The sequence below is a fragment of the Alexandromys fortis genome, unplaced genomic scaffold, assembly GCF_014885135.2.
Source record: "Alexandromys fortis isolate MF-2015 unplaced genomic scaffold, M_Fortis_MF-2015_v1.1 scaffold_127, whole genome shotgun sequence".
Lineage (NCBI taxonomy): Eukaryota > Metazoa > Chordata > Mammalia > Rodentia > Cricetidae > Alexandromys > Alexandromys fortis.
The window spans coordinates 79,755-92,989 of NW_026068006.1; the positions used below are offsets into that span (position 1 = coordinate 79,755).

Below are 13,235 nucleotides of genomic sequence, written 5' to 3' on the forward strand. Positions count from 1 at the left end.
ATCACCCCATGTATCTGTGGCTTCTACTTTAAATATGTGTAGTGAAATGGAAGTTCCAAGAAGACTTGACCCATTTTTGTGTAATAGTATTTTTAAAGATTCCTACAACTTAAAAAAATTCTTTGTTTAATGAAAAAATGGACTGCGAGTTTAAAAAAAATCTGCTGTGACTGCTAAACAGAATAAGAGTGATGGAAAACTCATCTTGTGTGTATGGTGTGTGTGCGTGTGTGTGTGTGTGTGTGTGTGTGCGATGTGGAGGTCAAAGGCTTTTTGAGACAGGAAGCTTTCCCTGGACTTCGCTCTTTTTGCTCGACCGGCTGCCCATCAAGTGGCCAGGATCCACCCGTGTCCACTACGCAGCGCTGTGGTTACAGACGTGTGCTGCCATGCCTGGCTCTTCACTCAGGTGCTGGGATTTGAACATAGGTCCTCATACTTGGTCCACTGGACCACATCCCCGGCCCTGAAACTCAACTACTTAGAGAGTCTAGAAGATTGGCCAGCCCTTCTACTTTCAACATAATTCTTCCAGTAACGAGGGAGATGAAAAGAGTTCATGCATCCATGCTTTTAGAGAAATCTCTACGTTACTTTCTGGGCACCTAAATTCAGTGATGAAGTGAGATGGGCAGGAGCTGACATTGTGAACCAGATGTGGCTAGAGGATCCAAGTCTGAGACAGGCGATAACTGAATGCCTTGGGGTGAACTGGCAAGAGGCAGCGAGGGAGAGAGGAACAGGGCCTGACCCCACTACCCGGAAGGATGTCTCCTGACTAGCCTGGGTAGAGGTCATGCGCTTCTGACCTGGGGAAGAGTAGGACAGGACAGTGTGGAGAGAACGTCACTGTTGGGGCCCCTTAAGCTCACGGCAGTGCTGTTTCCTTTCCTCAAAAGAGGACTGGCGTAATCATTGAAATACTTAATGTTTAAATATTTTAAAAGATTTAACTTCTCAAACTCATATTGGTCCACTCGATTCATATTGCATTTAAAAACCAGGAATCAAACAGCTAGTCATGCGATGTGAAAGCACCATGACCAAACTGTCCACACTACTTCAAGTTATAACAAGGTGCATCAATCATGAAAGCCCCCAAAGTGAAGAACCACAGAGTCGGACATGGATGTGTCTGTCCATCTAATTGCTACGTGAACGCAATGTAGATTGTATTTGGATTTCTGCAATAGTCAGAACACACTCAGCTAATGTGACTCACCGTCCTGTGGAAATGAAGTTTAAGGTGCTGATTGGCAGGAGCAACTCAAGACAAGCAGCCCCCACCATACCATGCCCCATCCCCCGCTCCCCTGCAGCTTCCCCTATTGGTTTGCCAAAAGACTGCTTTGCACAGAGTTGCACAGGGCATGCCTCAGACAGAACAGAAGCAGGGAGTGAGTTCAGAGATGTTAATCATTCTCTTGAACAAAGATGAATGAGCTAGGTAGCCAGTGTCTACACACAAATAATTAAGGATTCATAATAATGCTCACCAATAATCAACTCAGACTAAAGAGTCAAATTTTGACCAAACGTCATGCATGACAAACTTGTAAAATCTGTCATTGGAGATTATCACTAGAAGTACTCTTGACAACTCATAGATGGAAAATTAAAAACTCTTTAAGAGAAAAAAGTAAATTTTGAAGCATGTACTGAACATTTAAACTAATTATGTATTTTCAACCTTGCTTCATAGTTTAGTTCCACAATTCGGTTTTTGTGTTCAAACTGAAATCACATGCATTCAAACTTTATTGTCTTAATTTCTCTACTTTTCCAAAAAGTACATGGTACAATTTTGAAAGATCTTTAACATTTAAAAAAATATCAGCTGTCTGTGGTGATGTATGCCTTTAATCCCAGCACACAGGAAGCAGAGACAGGAGGATCTCAGTGAGTTCAAGGCCAGCCTGGACTACATAGGGAGCTCCAGGACAGCCCAGACTAAACAGAGAAAGCCTACTAAAGGAGAAAACAACAACAAACCACTTCTTCCATCTCTCGTCCTTGAACACTGGTGCTTGTGATGTTGTCATGAGTTTTCACTGGATTAGCACATCTACCAGAAACGGGGAGGAGACCCCAGGCTACCCTGATACTCATAATTCAACTGACAAAGCAGTTTAAAGTAACATTTCAGAATTGTATCACTTAAAACAGAGGTTCTTAACCTTCATAATGTGTGACCCTTTAATACAGTTCCTCATTTTGTGGTGACTTCCCCAGCCATGAAATTATGTTTTTGCAATTTCATAACTGTAATTTTGCTACTGTTGTGAATTATAGTATCAATATCTGACATGCAGGATACCTGATATGCAACCCCCAAAGGGGTCACGGCCCACAGGTTGAGAACCACTGACCTAGACTAATTTATTTCTGTGGCAGAGGAAGAGGAAAAGGAAGAGTAGGAGGAAAAGAAATAAGAGGAAGCAGAGAGAGGAAAAGAAGATGGGGAGGAGGCTGACTTCACATTAGAGGAGGTGGTGAAGAAAAAGGAAGGCGAGAAAGAGGAGGAGGAGGAGGGAGATGGGAAAAGGGAAGGAGAAGGGGGAATGGGGAGGGGAAGGAGGGGGCGAGAAAGAAAGTCTAGGGAAAGCAATTTCCTTGGGTTTAGGGTGAGGCATCTCTGAACACGCAGCACACATAGGCCAATTTCCTTTGGCTTTTACTAATTTTTTTTAGCATTTCCTTCTCACAAAGACTGTAGCAAATATGAAATATCCTGCTTCTTTCGGTTTTAGTTTATTTTGCTTAAATTGTCTCTAAGGCAGGGCAATCACCGCAATGTTTAGACACTTATCTTCCCTCACTGAAGCAGCAACTTATCTTGTTATCTTTGGACCCCTGTTGCCTAACTCAGGGGAGGGCACACGGTGCAGCTGGAAAAGGGAAGGAGCAAACAGTCCTCTGTGAATGGTTTTAGTTAGTAAATCTGTCCTGGCCTTCTATGGATGGGTTTCATTATCTCCAAGTCACCAGATAGTGAGGGAAGCCAGCAAGTCCGTCACCTTCAACCATCCACCCAGGCCCTCAGACTAAAATAGAAGCGTTCCACTTGAAGCTCTGCTGTGGTATCTATTCTGAACAGCATCCCATCGAAAGATAACCAAGATTGAATATATATTTAACTTTATGTTCTTTGGGAGCTTGGTACATCTCACCCTAAAAACTCAAAAATCTTCCAGTCATTGACTGCTCCACGAGCTCCTGTGGAGCCAGCAAACTGAGCACTGGTGTGGGAACCCACTTCATGCCGTAGACACAGCTCAAAGGTCATCCTTGAAATACTGTTTTGTCAACAGCTAAGTTAGAAAATAGTCTAATACATAACAGTAACAATCTTACACCGTCAATGAGCTATAAGACAGCAGAACTAAGTCTCCCAGTCAGAACAGAGCAGGCGTCAGAGGTCAGCAAAGTCCACGGGAGTTTCCTACCTTAAACACATTGATGGGGAGATCAATGACGACGTAGATCAGGTCCCCCAGGGCCAGGCTGGCTATGAGTGCATTGGGACCATTCCTCATGCACTTATTCTGGTAAATGATCCTAAGCAGGGTTGCGTTCCCCACCATCCCCACGATGAAAATGGTGCAGGATATCACAGTGTTAATGTATTTGAAAGCTGTCGTGATTTTAGTCTGTTGTGGGCAATAGCTACGCACTGAGCCATTGCTGGGCAGGGCCAAATTTGTAGGTCGATGAGTGGTTCCCAGGAAGCTGAGCTCTGTCCCCGGAAAAGGGGTGAAGTCCCCCGCTTGACTGCTTAGATTTGCGCTGTGTCTCTCAGGATTGTCACTGATTACTCCTCCCACCAGGATGAGCCAAAGGGATGTCGTGAGGCAAAAAGTATCCATCTTAGTGTGGATCTGAAGAAAAGTCTTAAGTTGTTTTTACACCTTTCTTTCACCTGGAAGAAAAAAAAAAGTAGGAAAAATTCTTATCATTTTTTGCTACAAAATCTATCAGCCCCCAAAGGTGATGACTAATTTAATGAAAATATAGTCCATATTTGGTAATTGGCTGTGATATAACTATTTCAGCCTACCCAGATCAAAATAGAAAAGACCAAAGATCTATTACAGCAAGAAATGACCCCCGCTCGTCCTCCGTCTGGGCTCTAGCTACAGCTCTTTTACATCTAGACCATAATACAAATAAAGATATTTCTGTTTCCCCCAACAACAGCAGGTTTTTCTCTTCATTTGGTCTAAGAAGAACCTGAATCTTCCAAAAGTGAGACAGAAACATTTTTGGTAAAAGAGGAAAAGTTGCTTCATATGGAGGCACAAAAGACAAGAATCTAATTCTGTGACTTAAATTTCAGGCTCCCCTAGTGAGTGTTGTTTTGCACATGGCAGGAACGAGCGGGGCAATGGTGTAGTCTAGAGCTTTGAAGCGTTCAGTTAAAGCCAGACGTCTCCTTAGTGCTAGGAATACATCTAACAATTCAACAGCCTAGGAGGGAGGCCAGGTGTTATCAAAAGACTACTTGGCATTCATTTGCTCTGTCACCTGCAAAGGGCACATGGTCCCTGTTGCTCAGTAATCTAGGTTTTTCCTCTAGCACTAAAGAAAAGACACTAGAAACCCGAGGATGGCTGGAGGAGAGAAGCTAGCAATCGAAGGCAAATAGCTCCTTCTCTTTCAGTGTTCTGTGTCTTTCTTTTAATAATCTGAACATGAAGACCATAGCTTCCTTTACGGGCAGTGGTGTGTATTGAAGGCACACAACTAATCCTAAATTTTAAGACTCACATTCTTTTCCTGGACTCTGCTCAAGACTGTGGCTGACCACTTTTATGAATTTTGGTAGCGGTCGTGGGGCAACACTAAGTTGAATCTTAGTCCCTATGTAGACAAAGCAAGACACATTGACCGGCACACAAGGTATAGGGCCAGCTCAGTGCCATGGCCGGCCAAGCGCTTCCGAAACAATAGCGTTTTATACATTGCACCTGACAGACGCCATCTGTTTCTTGCTTGAGCATTTCCAGTAGAGCAGGTAGAAGCAAGATTTGCGCTTCACTTGAGAGAAATGGGCCATGGGGAGACAGTGGCAGGCCAGCCATTCCATCTCCTAACTGAGTTGTAGGGTTCCACTGGCTGCTACAATTTCAAAGTGAGGAACCTGCCACCATCCTGCTGCCATGTTACTTCTGCTCACCCTGAATTATAAGTAATTTACAGATTTCCTCTCCTGTCTCCTACAGAACAGTCTCTGGCCAACTCTTTAGTAGGCCTATCAAGTATCTCCATTACCCTTCCCAGATGGAGGCCAGAATCCCAAGCACAGAGTTAGTTAAAATCTGTCTCTTTGAATAATGAGGGACGACACAATTCTTTAATTTCTTGACTGCTTTTTGATTAAAAGATCCTAGTTTTCCCAACGGGGATGGAATTAGTAGTAGTTTCCCCACAACTGAGAGGAAGAGGTCTTTTTCACAAACAGAAGAGCTTCATGCGCTATATTAAGATCATCTAGGAGGTGACTTTATGAGCCACTTGGTTGTCACTGGCCCTGTACCCTTCATAAAGCACCTCACTGGTACCCACATGAGTTGCTGGTTTCCTCCATCAGCTACGGGTGCTGAGAACGCCAAAGCCACGGCTTCTCGCCATGGTGTGAGCCAACTACCATCAAAACTTCTTCCTTCCCGGCTTCCCCTCAACAAAGACACTACCAAGGAACTCCTGACACCCCCGTCAGTTCTCCACATCTAAGGGACATCTGCCAAAAACATGTGGCTGCCATATTGTCACAGAGTGAAAAAACACAAAACCAAATGAAAGAAACCTCTTTCAAATGCATGCTCTCCCAAGGACGGATCTGGAGCTCATTCTGGTTCATTCGAGGCAAGCTTGGTTGGGCATCTTCTGTTGTAGTCAGACACAACTCTGGAGAAGCAACCCCATTCAAGCCTGAAGGACGGGGCTAAGGACTCAGCATTCTTCCTTTTGTGGGGTAGAGATTTCGGAGTGCTTTAACAAGCGCTGATTGCTTAGCCCTTTACCTGTTTAACATATCAGACTCTCGGACGAATGTTCATTCCGTTAGCTCTTTGGAAATTCCCATGGCACACAAACTGCACATGTTTAGAACAGGTAATTTGCAAGATACTGTTGCCAGGGTATTTCTCTGTTGGCTAACACTTTAAAAACAGATGGTTTATTGGGGGGGGGGAGTATCCATAAACGACTACAAGGGGAGAAAAAAAATTAAACAAAGAACTTTTCTTTGAAGTTCTCTGTGGTTTTGCTCTCTGCCACTCCTTGGTGGCACCGTCTGACTTTAATATGCCTTCACCCCATGTCTGCTGGGGTGAGGCCATTAGTGCGGTGTAAACAGAGGTGGCTTATCTGCAGACTGCTAGTGTTCCACGCGTGAAAGGCAACAAGTGCCCTTTAAAGGAGAGTAAGAGCAAACAGCCCAGACCTCCAGCAACAGCCAGATTCCCAACACTAGCTGCAGTGTGGTGTGAGGAGGGGTTCACAGCTGTCGGATCTTCACAGTAAGTGTCCTTGGCTACTCACACCCTGGATGGGGGATGCGAAGAGGCTGCTCCACCAACTTCACCAGTAAACTTCGGAGCAAGCTTTAAGCATGATGTACTGAAAGCTCTTTCCTGCCTGTGGAGAAAGAGACACCCCTGGCCCAACTTCCTTTTTCTAAAAATCAGAGTCTTGCCTGGGGATGTAAAATGCTTTTGATCTGTGGTTAAAGCTCATCACTCTACTCCCACCCCGCAGCGCTCAAGATTCCTAGGAAGGTGACCCACACAGGACGCCAGGGCAGGTAGGAGCTAGCCCCGGGTGCAGCGTTTCGCGGGCGCTGCGCGACACCCCAACTCCTCCCAGTCGATAGCCCCAGGCTGCGACCCTATCCCTTGTCCCAGTTCTGGTTCCCATTAGGAAAGACTAGAACTGACCTCGGATCTTCTTGTACGGTCGCAAACAGCGCCAGGTCCGCGCCTGGGCCAGACGGATCCGGAGTGGGAGAACAAGGGTGGCGCGTAGGGTGGCGGGTGACCGGGGCTGCAGCACTGCGTCGACTTGGGGAAACTTCCCCGGCAGGGCCTGACTCCTTTGAGGGAGATCTCGCCCCGCTCCCAACCTCCGGCGACGATTCGGTGGACCAGAGTGGCTCTCCACCTCCCCGGCACGGTCGCCAGGCCAGAGGAATGGGTGTGCGCGCGAGTCTCCCAAGCAAAAGCAAACTCCAGAGGAACACGCCTCCCGCGGTCCTCGCCAGGCTCCACAGGCTTCCAGACCGTCCCCTCCACTCTGGGACCGAACTGCAGGGGCGTCCTAGCCCGCCTCCCCTCCAGGGAGCAGCCGCCAAACTGCGATGCTGCTGCCCCCGCCAGGCCCTGAAGGGCAGGAATCTTTAACTATTTCCTTCCTGAGATAAAGCTGGGGGTGGGCTTAGGATGGGGTAGAAAAGGGAGCAGAGCTTTTCAGAGGGCCTCAGAGTTGTGCCTGGCTTTAGGAAGAAGCTAAAGGCACCAGGCAGTGAATACAGGCGGGTTTGATCTGCAGGGAAAAATAGGGCCCAAGGGTCGTGCCTCCTCTGCCCCCTGTCAACTTTGCTTACCTTTGAGGAAGATATGTCCTTGGATCAAGTGAACTCTGAAAAACTACAACTCCTAGCTCAGGGCATGGGGAAGCTGGAGAGTCTGTGGAAGGTTCTAGTGTATGGGCAGAGAGATGGTGATGCCCAAGTAATTAAAATGATAATGGGGAGACCACACAGAAGACTTGATCACAAGACCGTGTCAAGACCTTATGATGAGACAAGATGCAGTGGAGGGGGTGGGGGGCGGGCGGCGGAGGGAGGGGTGGGAGGAGGCAATAGGAGGAGGGATGAGGGCCAAAGGCCATTGCTTGCCAGTTAACAGTTGGGTTCCTCAGAGAAGGAGTCATGCCTGTATGGGTGCCCAATAACTCATTGGTGCCCTACAGTAACTCTGGTGGAATCGTACCTCAGTTTGTTCTTGGGATATTAGGAGGAGCGGGTACAGGACTTACATCCCGCCCCCCCCCCCAAGGGATTTTTAGGGTGGCTAGTTTCCAAGAAGAAATGTCTAAAGAAATATAAACTGCCCCCTATGTACAGCCCAGATACTGGCACCGGTGAACTTCCGCTCAATTTTGTTAGCATCTGATTCCAGATAAAAGGTGATGATACAGAGAACCCACTTGTCAATATGAGGAGTGTCAAGGAATTCAGGGACCATTTTGTAAAACCATTAAAGAGATAGCAGAATACCACGGTGGAAAGGATCTTAATATTCTTCTAGCTCTGTTGGACCAGGCATTAACTTGTCCATGAATCTGGTCCACCTAGAGTATCTCCAGGCAGGAGCCAGAATCACTGTCTTGGGTTTTACTGCCCTTTGTGCCGACAGCTTGGCAAGCCGACATGACTTTACAGGAAGAATTTAACTTGGTATGTGAAATGTGCTGGACCTGAGGCCCTACTCACCCCAGGGTCAGAAGCTGGAAGAGCCAGCAGCATCTGTGTGACTGAACTTGTCAGTCAGTCTAGTCTCTGTTACAGCACCCCTAGTAGTCCCCCACCCCTTGCTGGTCCCACCCTGTTACAGAACCAGTCATTAAAGATCCTCTTTAACACCCATTATGATGGTCACTATTTATACACGAATGAAGCCAGAATATCCGAGTGTTGGCATGGGTACTAAGAAGCAAACCCCTGTCTATTGTGGGCAGGGGTATAAAATAGATCAGTAGCCGTGCAAGACAAACCAGTGTTCCTCAGGTGACTAAGCCTAGAATTGCTATGTGGTCTAACATTCAGCTTCTGGGTATGTGTACAAAATAGGCAAGAGATGCTGGTTTTGTGGATAGAGTGAGGCTGAAAATGCAAAAAGAGATGGAGATTGGTTTGTGTTCTTTGTAAGGCTGGGTCCAGGAGGCAGATCAATGGGAGGTACCTGCTTGGCTGAAGTAACCTGGCCTTACTTCAGGTTAGCTTTTCTGTATTTAGAAAGAATTCTGCCTAACTGGCCTATTTGGGGAGTTTGTTTGCTTGTGTGTGAGTGTCTGTGTGTAGGTCAAAAGGCAACTTTGGCAAGTTGGGTGTACGGCTGGAGTGCTTTGTATGCCCATGATGTTTAACTGACTCTTCAAGAGGTCATAAGCAACAGCTTGGTTTCTGTTTAATGACATGGACTTCTGCTCGAGAGAGTCCATCTTGAATGTGTTTCTGCTTTGTTCTCTTCTTTTTTCTTTTCTTTTAAAATTTAACACTATTTTCACACTTATAAAAGGGACCTAGAATAGTCAAAACCATAGAGAAGGTAGAATTGTGATTCCCAGGGCTTTGGAGAAGGGGAACTTTCTGTTTTATGTGTTTAAGAGTTTTGGTGGGTGGTATAAAGGCTCTGGGAGCCACACACCACCCAAACTCAGTGCCCATTAAGTGTGCACTGGCAAGCGGTCGAAGTGATAGACTGTGTATGGTTTGCAAGGAAGAAACAAACCTTCCTGATGTCAAGATAAAAACCTGCCTTGCTCGTGTGCCCTGTTATCTATAAAGTGAGCTTACTGCCTCTTAGAAGAAAGATCTTCAAATCTGAGTAGACTGCTCATGGAAGCTACCAGACCACCCGTTCTCAACCTTCCTAAGGCTGGGGTCCTTTAATACAGTTCCTCATGTGCTGGTGACCCCCAGGCATAACGTTATTTTGATTGCGACTTTATAACTGCAGTTTTGCTACTGTTATAGATCAAGTGTAATTTTTCACTTTTTTTTGGAGACAGAAGTTTGTCAAAGGGGTCACGACCCACAAGTTGAGAACCACTGCTCCAGACAGCTCTGTCTTTGAAAAGCTTACCCTGCCCCATCGGTGAGAGACCACAGATGCTCCTTAGCACTGTAGATTTAGCTCCCTCTTCTGTTTTACTTTGAAGGCAATGGCCCCAGTGAATTCAATTAATCTTTTTTTTTTGGCCAAATTTACGTCATTTCTGGTTACCCTTCTCTCTGTAGGCAAGACAGTATTCTCACCACACCTCCTCTGCAATCCCGGGTTAGTCTCCCCAAGGGTATTTAGTTAGTATATTTAGCCGCATTTCCCAAGCTTGACTTTGAAAGGTTGTTTGTTTTCCCTGGAAGAAACATGCAGGTTTGAAGGCTTTCTAGACTCAGGGAAACTTGCTTGCATTCTGCCTCCACCGGTCCACTAAGCGAGCTTTTCTGTGGAGCCATTTGCAGGGACACTGCTGGGCAGCGGACCAGAATGATCTAATAAACAGTAACCTCCGTAGGTTAAGAAAAACACTCAACCTACTGTCCATGTTTCCTAAGGCAAATATTCTAATAAGTTTACTGCCTGGTTCAGAGCAGCAAGCTCACTTCAGGTGCTGAACTCCCAGGACCTTCAAACTCAGCACAGGGCAAGAGTTGTGTTTCACAGCATCTGCTGAGAATAAGGTGTGCCTTGGTTGGTTCTTGAGATGCCCCAAGGAAGAAGGAAACGAAGGATTTGTAGAACCACAGATAAAGGAAAGAAGGAAAAGGGAGCCGTGTATGGTAACACGACGCTCCGAGCTGCTGCTGCAGTCTGTGTTGAGCAGTGAATGTGTGAGACGTGTATGTGGTGTGTGTGAGACGTGTGTGTGGTCTGTGAGACGTGGGTGTATGATGTCTGTGAGAGATATGAGTTGAAACATCTGTGAGTTGTGTAAAATGGACTTGTACGTGCTTTGTTTACAAAAGAAAATGTGGTTGGCACTTGTTGGGGACACTGATTCCCCCGTTTGGTTACCTTTCTCGTTGATGTGACCAAATGCCTGCTGAGAAGTAACTTGATGTAGGGTGCACACTGGCTCTCAGTTAAGTGTGTAAAGCCTCCCTGTGGGGGGAAAATGGGGACAGGAACTTGCCAACTTGATGATATTTAGAATCACCATGGAAACCCAGCAATGGCTGTGTCTAGAGGGTGATTCTAGAAAGTTTAACTGAAGAGGGAAGCCCCACTCTGAATGTGGGCAGCAGAGCCCAGGGTGAATCCAAAGGAGAAAGTGAGCTGAGCATCAGCGTGCATTTCCCCTGCTTCAGGCCATGGAGATGCCTCATGTTCCTGACACCCTACCTTCCCACAGGAAGGCCTTGAATCCCTAGGCATTCTCATCTAAGGATGGGTAGCTTTTCCCTCTTTGAATTTATGGAATCTGAGTCGTAATTGAAGTTGCACTGAGATGAAGGGCCGTTGAGACGGCTGCTGACCTTGGGTCTCTTCTTGAGTTTACCCATCTTCTTCACCACCGCGTAGGCTGGCCTTGCCCAGTGTCCAAGGCCCTAAGAAACCGCATTTCTATCACTGCATTCACATAGACCGACTAGCTTAAGGAAGGCCTGGCTTTGGGGCTTCTCCTATTTCTCCTTCACTGTTCTGGTAGCTGTGCCATGTGGAGGAGACCTACAAGGCGATTAGAGCCTACACTGGGTGTGGGCTGGTTGCAAGCAGTCTTAAGCAGGGACGTCACCAGGGCCTGTAATGTTTTACCCCCACAAGGCTTCTCCATTCAACAGCACCAACAAAACCTTCCGTTTCCAGCTCCTGCACAAGGAAGCTACCTCCAGGTGTTTTTCTTCCATACAGTGGTCGGTTGTCTTTGGAACACCACTGCTGATGAACCCATATCTGCTTCATAAACTTTTTTTGTGTTCTCTAAACTTTTATGATGACAGTCTTGTTCCTGCCATGACCAAGTGCCATTAACATGGGTCCTCCTGGGCCACCCCTCTCTGCCCTCCTAGGAGGTGTCCTTAGATTTGAGGACAAGGTGGATGCTGGGCTTCCACCATGCTGCACGGTAATGGCCATTGGTGACCTGAGTTGGGGTTCACTCAGCCCAGGATGTGATTGCTTTGAGGGGATGCTCAGCTGTACCTGGGTCGCTTCATGCTCTAGCTTGGCAATAGAACACTCTAGCATTCAGCTTTGACTAGCCTCCCTTTGACCAGAAGCCCAACTGGTAACAGAAACAATGGATTACTTCACAGTTTTCCTTTCAGATGTGCAACATATGCTGAAAATATGTGCAAACCAGGAGAGGCCACTTTTATTGTTAGGCACAGTTTACTGGAAACATAACAGCTCCCAGGAGAGGAAACACATTACACGAGTTTTAAGCAGACATTGGCCACTCTTGTCACCTGACAATAGGTGATTGTGTCTAAGTTTTTACACTAGTACAAAATGCATTAATAAATTATAGTTTTATACTTTCTGACCAATGATACCAGGCATAGTCTGTCAGTGTTTGTGTATATTTTTATTTAAATTTTAACTTCTTATGCTCTTTATGTATATTTTATGGTAGTACATGATAAGCTGGACTATTATCTACAAGGTTTTGTGCATTTATGGCATATCTTTTCCTTACTAAACTAGCCTTATTTTCAGGTAAGAAAACTCAAATTTTATTAACAAGAGGGTACATGTAGTTCAAACCTGTGGTATCCCAGGGTCTATTGTATTCCGAAGTGTGTGTCTCTGGATGGCTTGCTTACAATTCTAAAGTGTTTTCTCTGCCTTTTATTTCCTTTTTCTTTTTAAAGACAGTGTTTCTCTGTGTAGCCCTGGCTATACTGGAAGTCACTCTGTAGACCAGGCTGGCCTCAAACTCACAGATATCCACCTGCCTCTGCGTCCCAAGTGCTGGGATTAAAAGCGTGCACCACTGCTGCCTAAAGTTCTTTCTTGTGGCAACAATTTGGACTCAGTTCTCTAAACCCCAGGTTATTCCATCCAAAAACATTCACAGCATTATCTAGCTCAATTGCTGTTGACCCCATTGGCGAGCTGAGAAATCTGTAGTCTTGGCATCACTTATAATGGGATAACCAGATGCTGAGTGTCCTCTGAGGTCCATTCCAGAAATGTCTGACTTAAATACAATAAAAACTGTCTCCAGTTTCAGAAAAGAGAGTGAAGGGGCATCAAGAGAAGCAAACACACAGCCTGAAGGGGCGACTTTAACCCAGACCACCACCTCCGTCTCCTCATCAAGCCAACCAATACAGATGGATCCCTACCCCAGCCCTGCCTCTTATTAAAAGAGATTTAAGGACGGCCAACAGGACAGGATGAGAACACTTGCATTGTCTTGATTAGGACCAGGTTTAGAAAACCAACCTTAAAGGTCATCTTTTTTGCTTGTTCGTTTTGGACCACTTGAAGTCAGCATCAGATATT

At 46.0% G+C, this 13,235-nt stretch overlaps 1 protein-coding gene across 2 annotated transcripts in view; it reads right to left on the reverse strand.

Moving 5' to 3' along the window:
* Positions 1-7,727, reverse strand: part of Ednra (endothelin receptor type A) — a 60,471-nt gene extending 52,744 nt beyond the window's left edge. Inside the window, exons 1-2 of one of the 2 annotated variants that reach the window (XM_050161567.1) lie at positions 7,604-7,727; positions 3,447-3,919 (exon numbers count right to left, since the gene is read on the reverse strand). In XM_050161567.1, the coding sequence (XP_050017524.1) occupies positions 3,447-3,866 (420 nt within the window). In that variant the 5' untranslated portion in view covers positions 3,867-3,919; positions 7,604-7,727. Of the gene's footprint in view, positions 1-3,446; positions 3,920-6,938; positions 7,242-7,603 lie in introns of those variants that run through there. The other variant, XM_050161566.1, reaches the window with a different exon arrangement.
* Between the last annotated feature and the right edge of the window lie 5,508 nt (positions 7,728-13,235).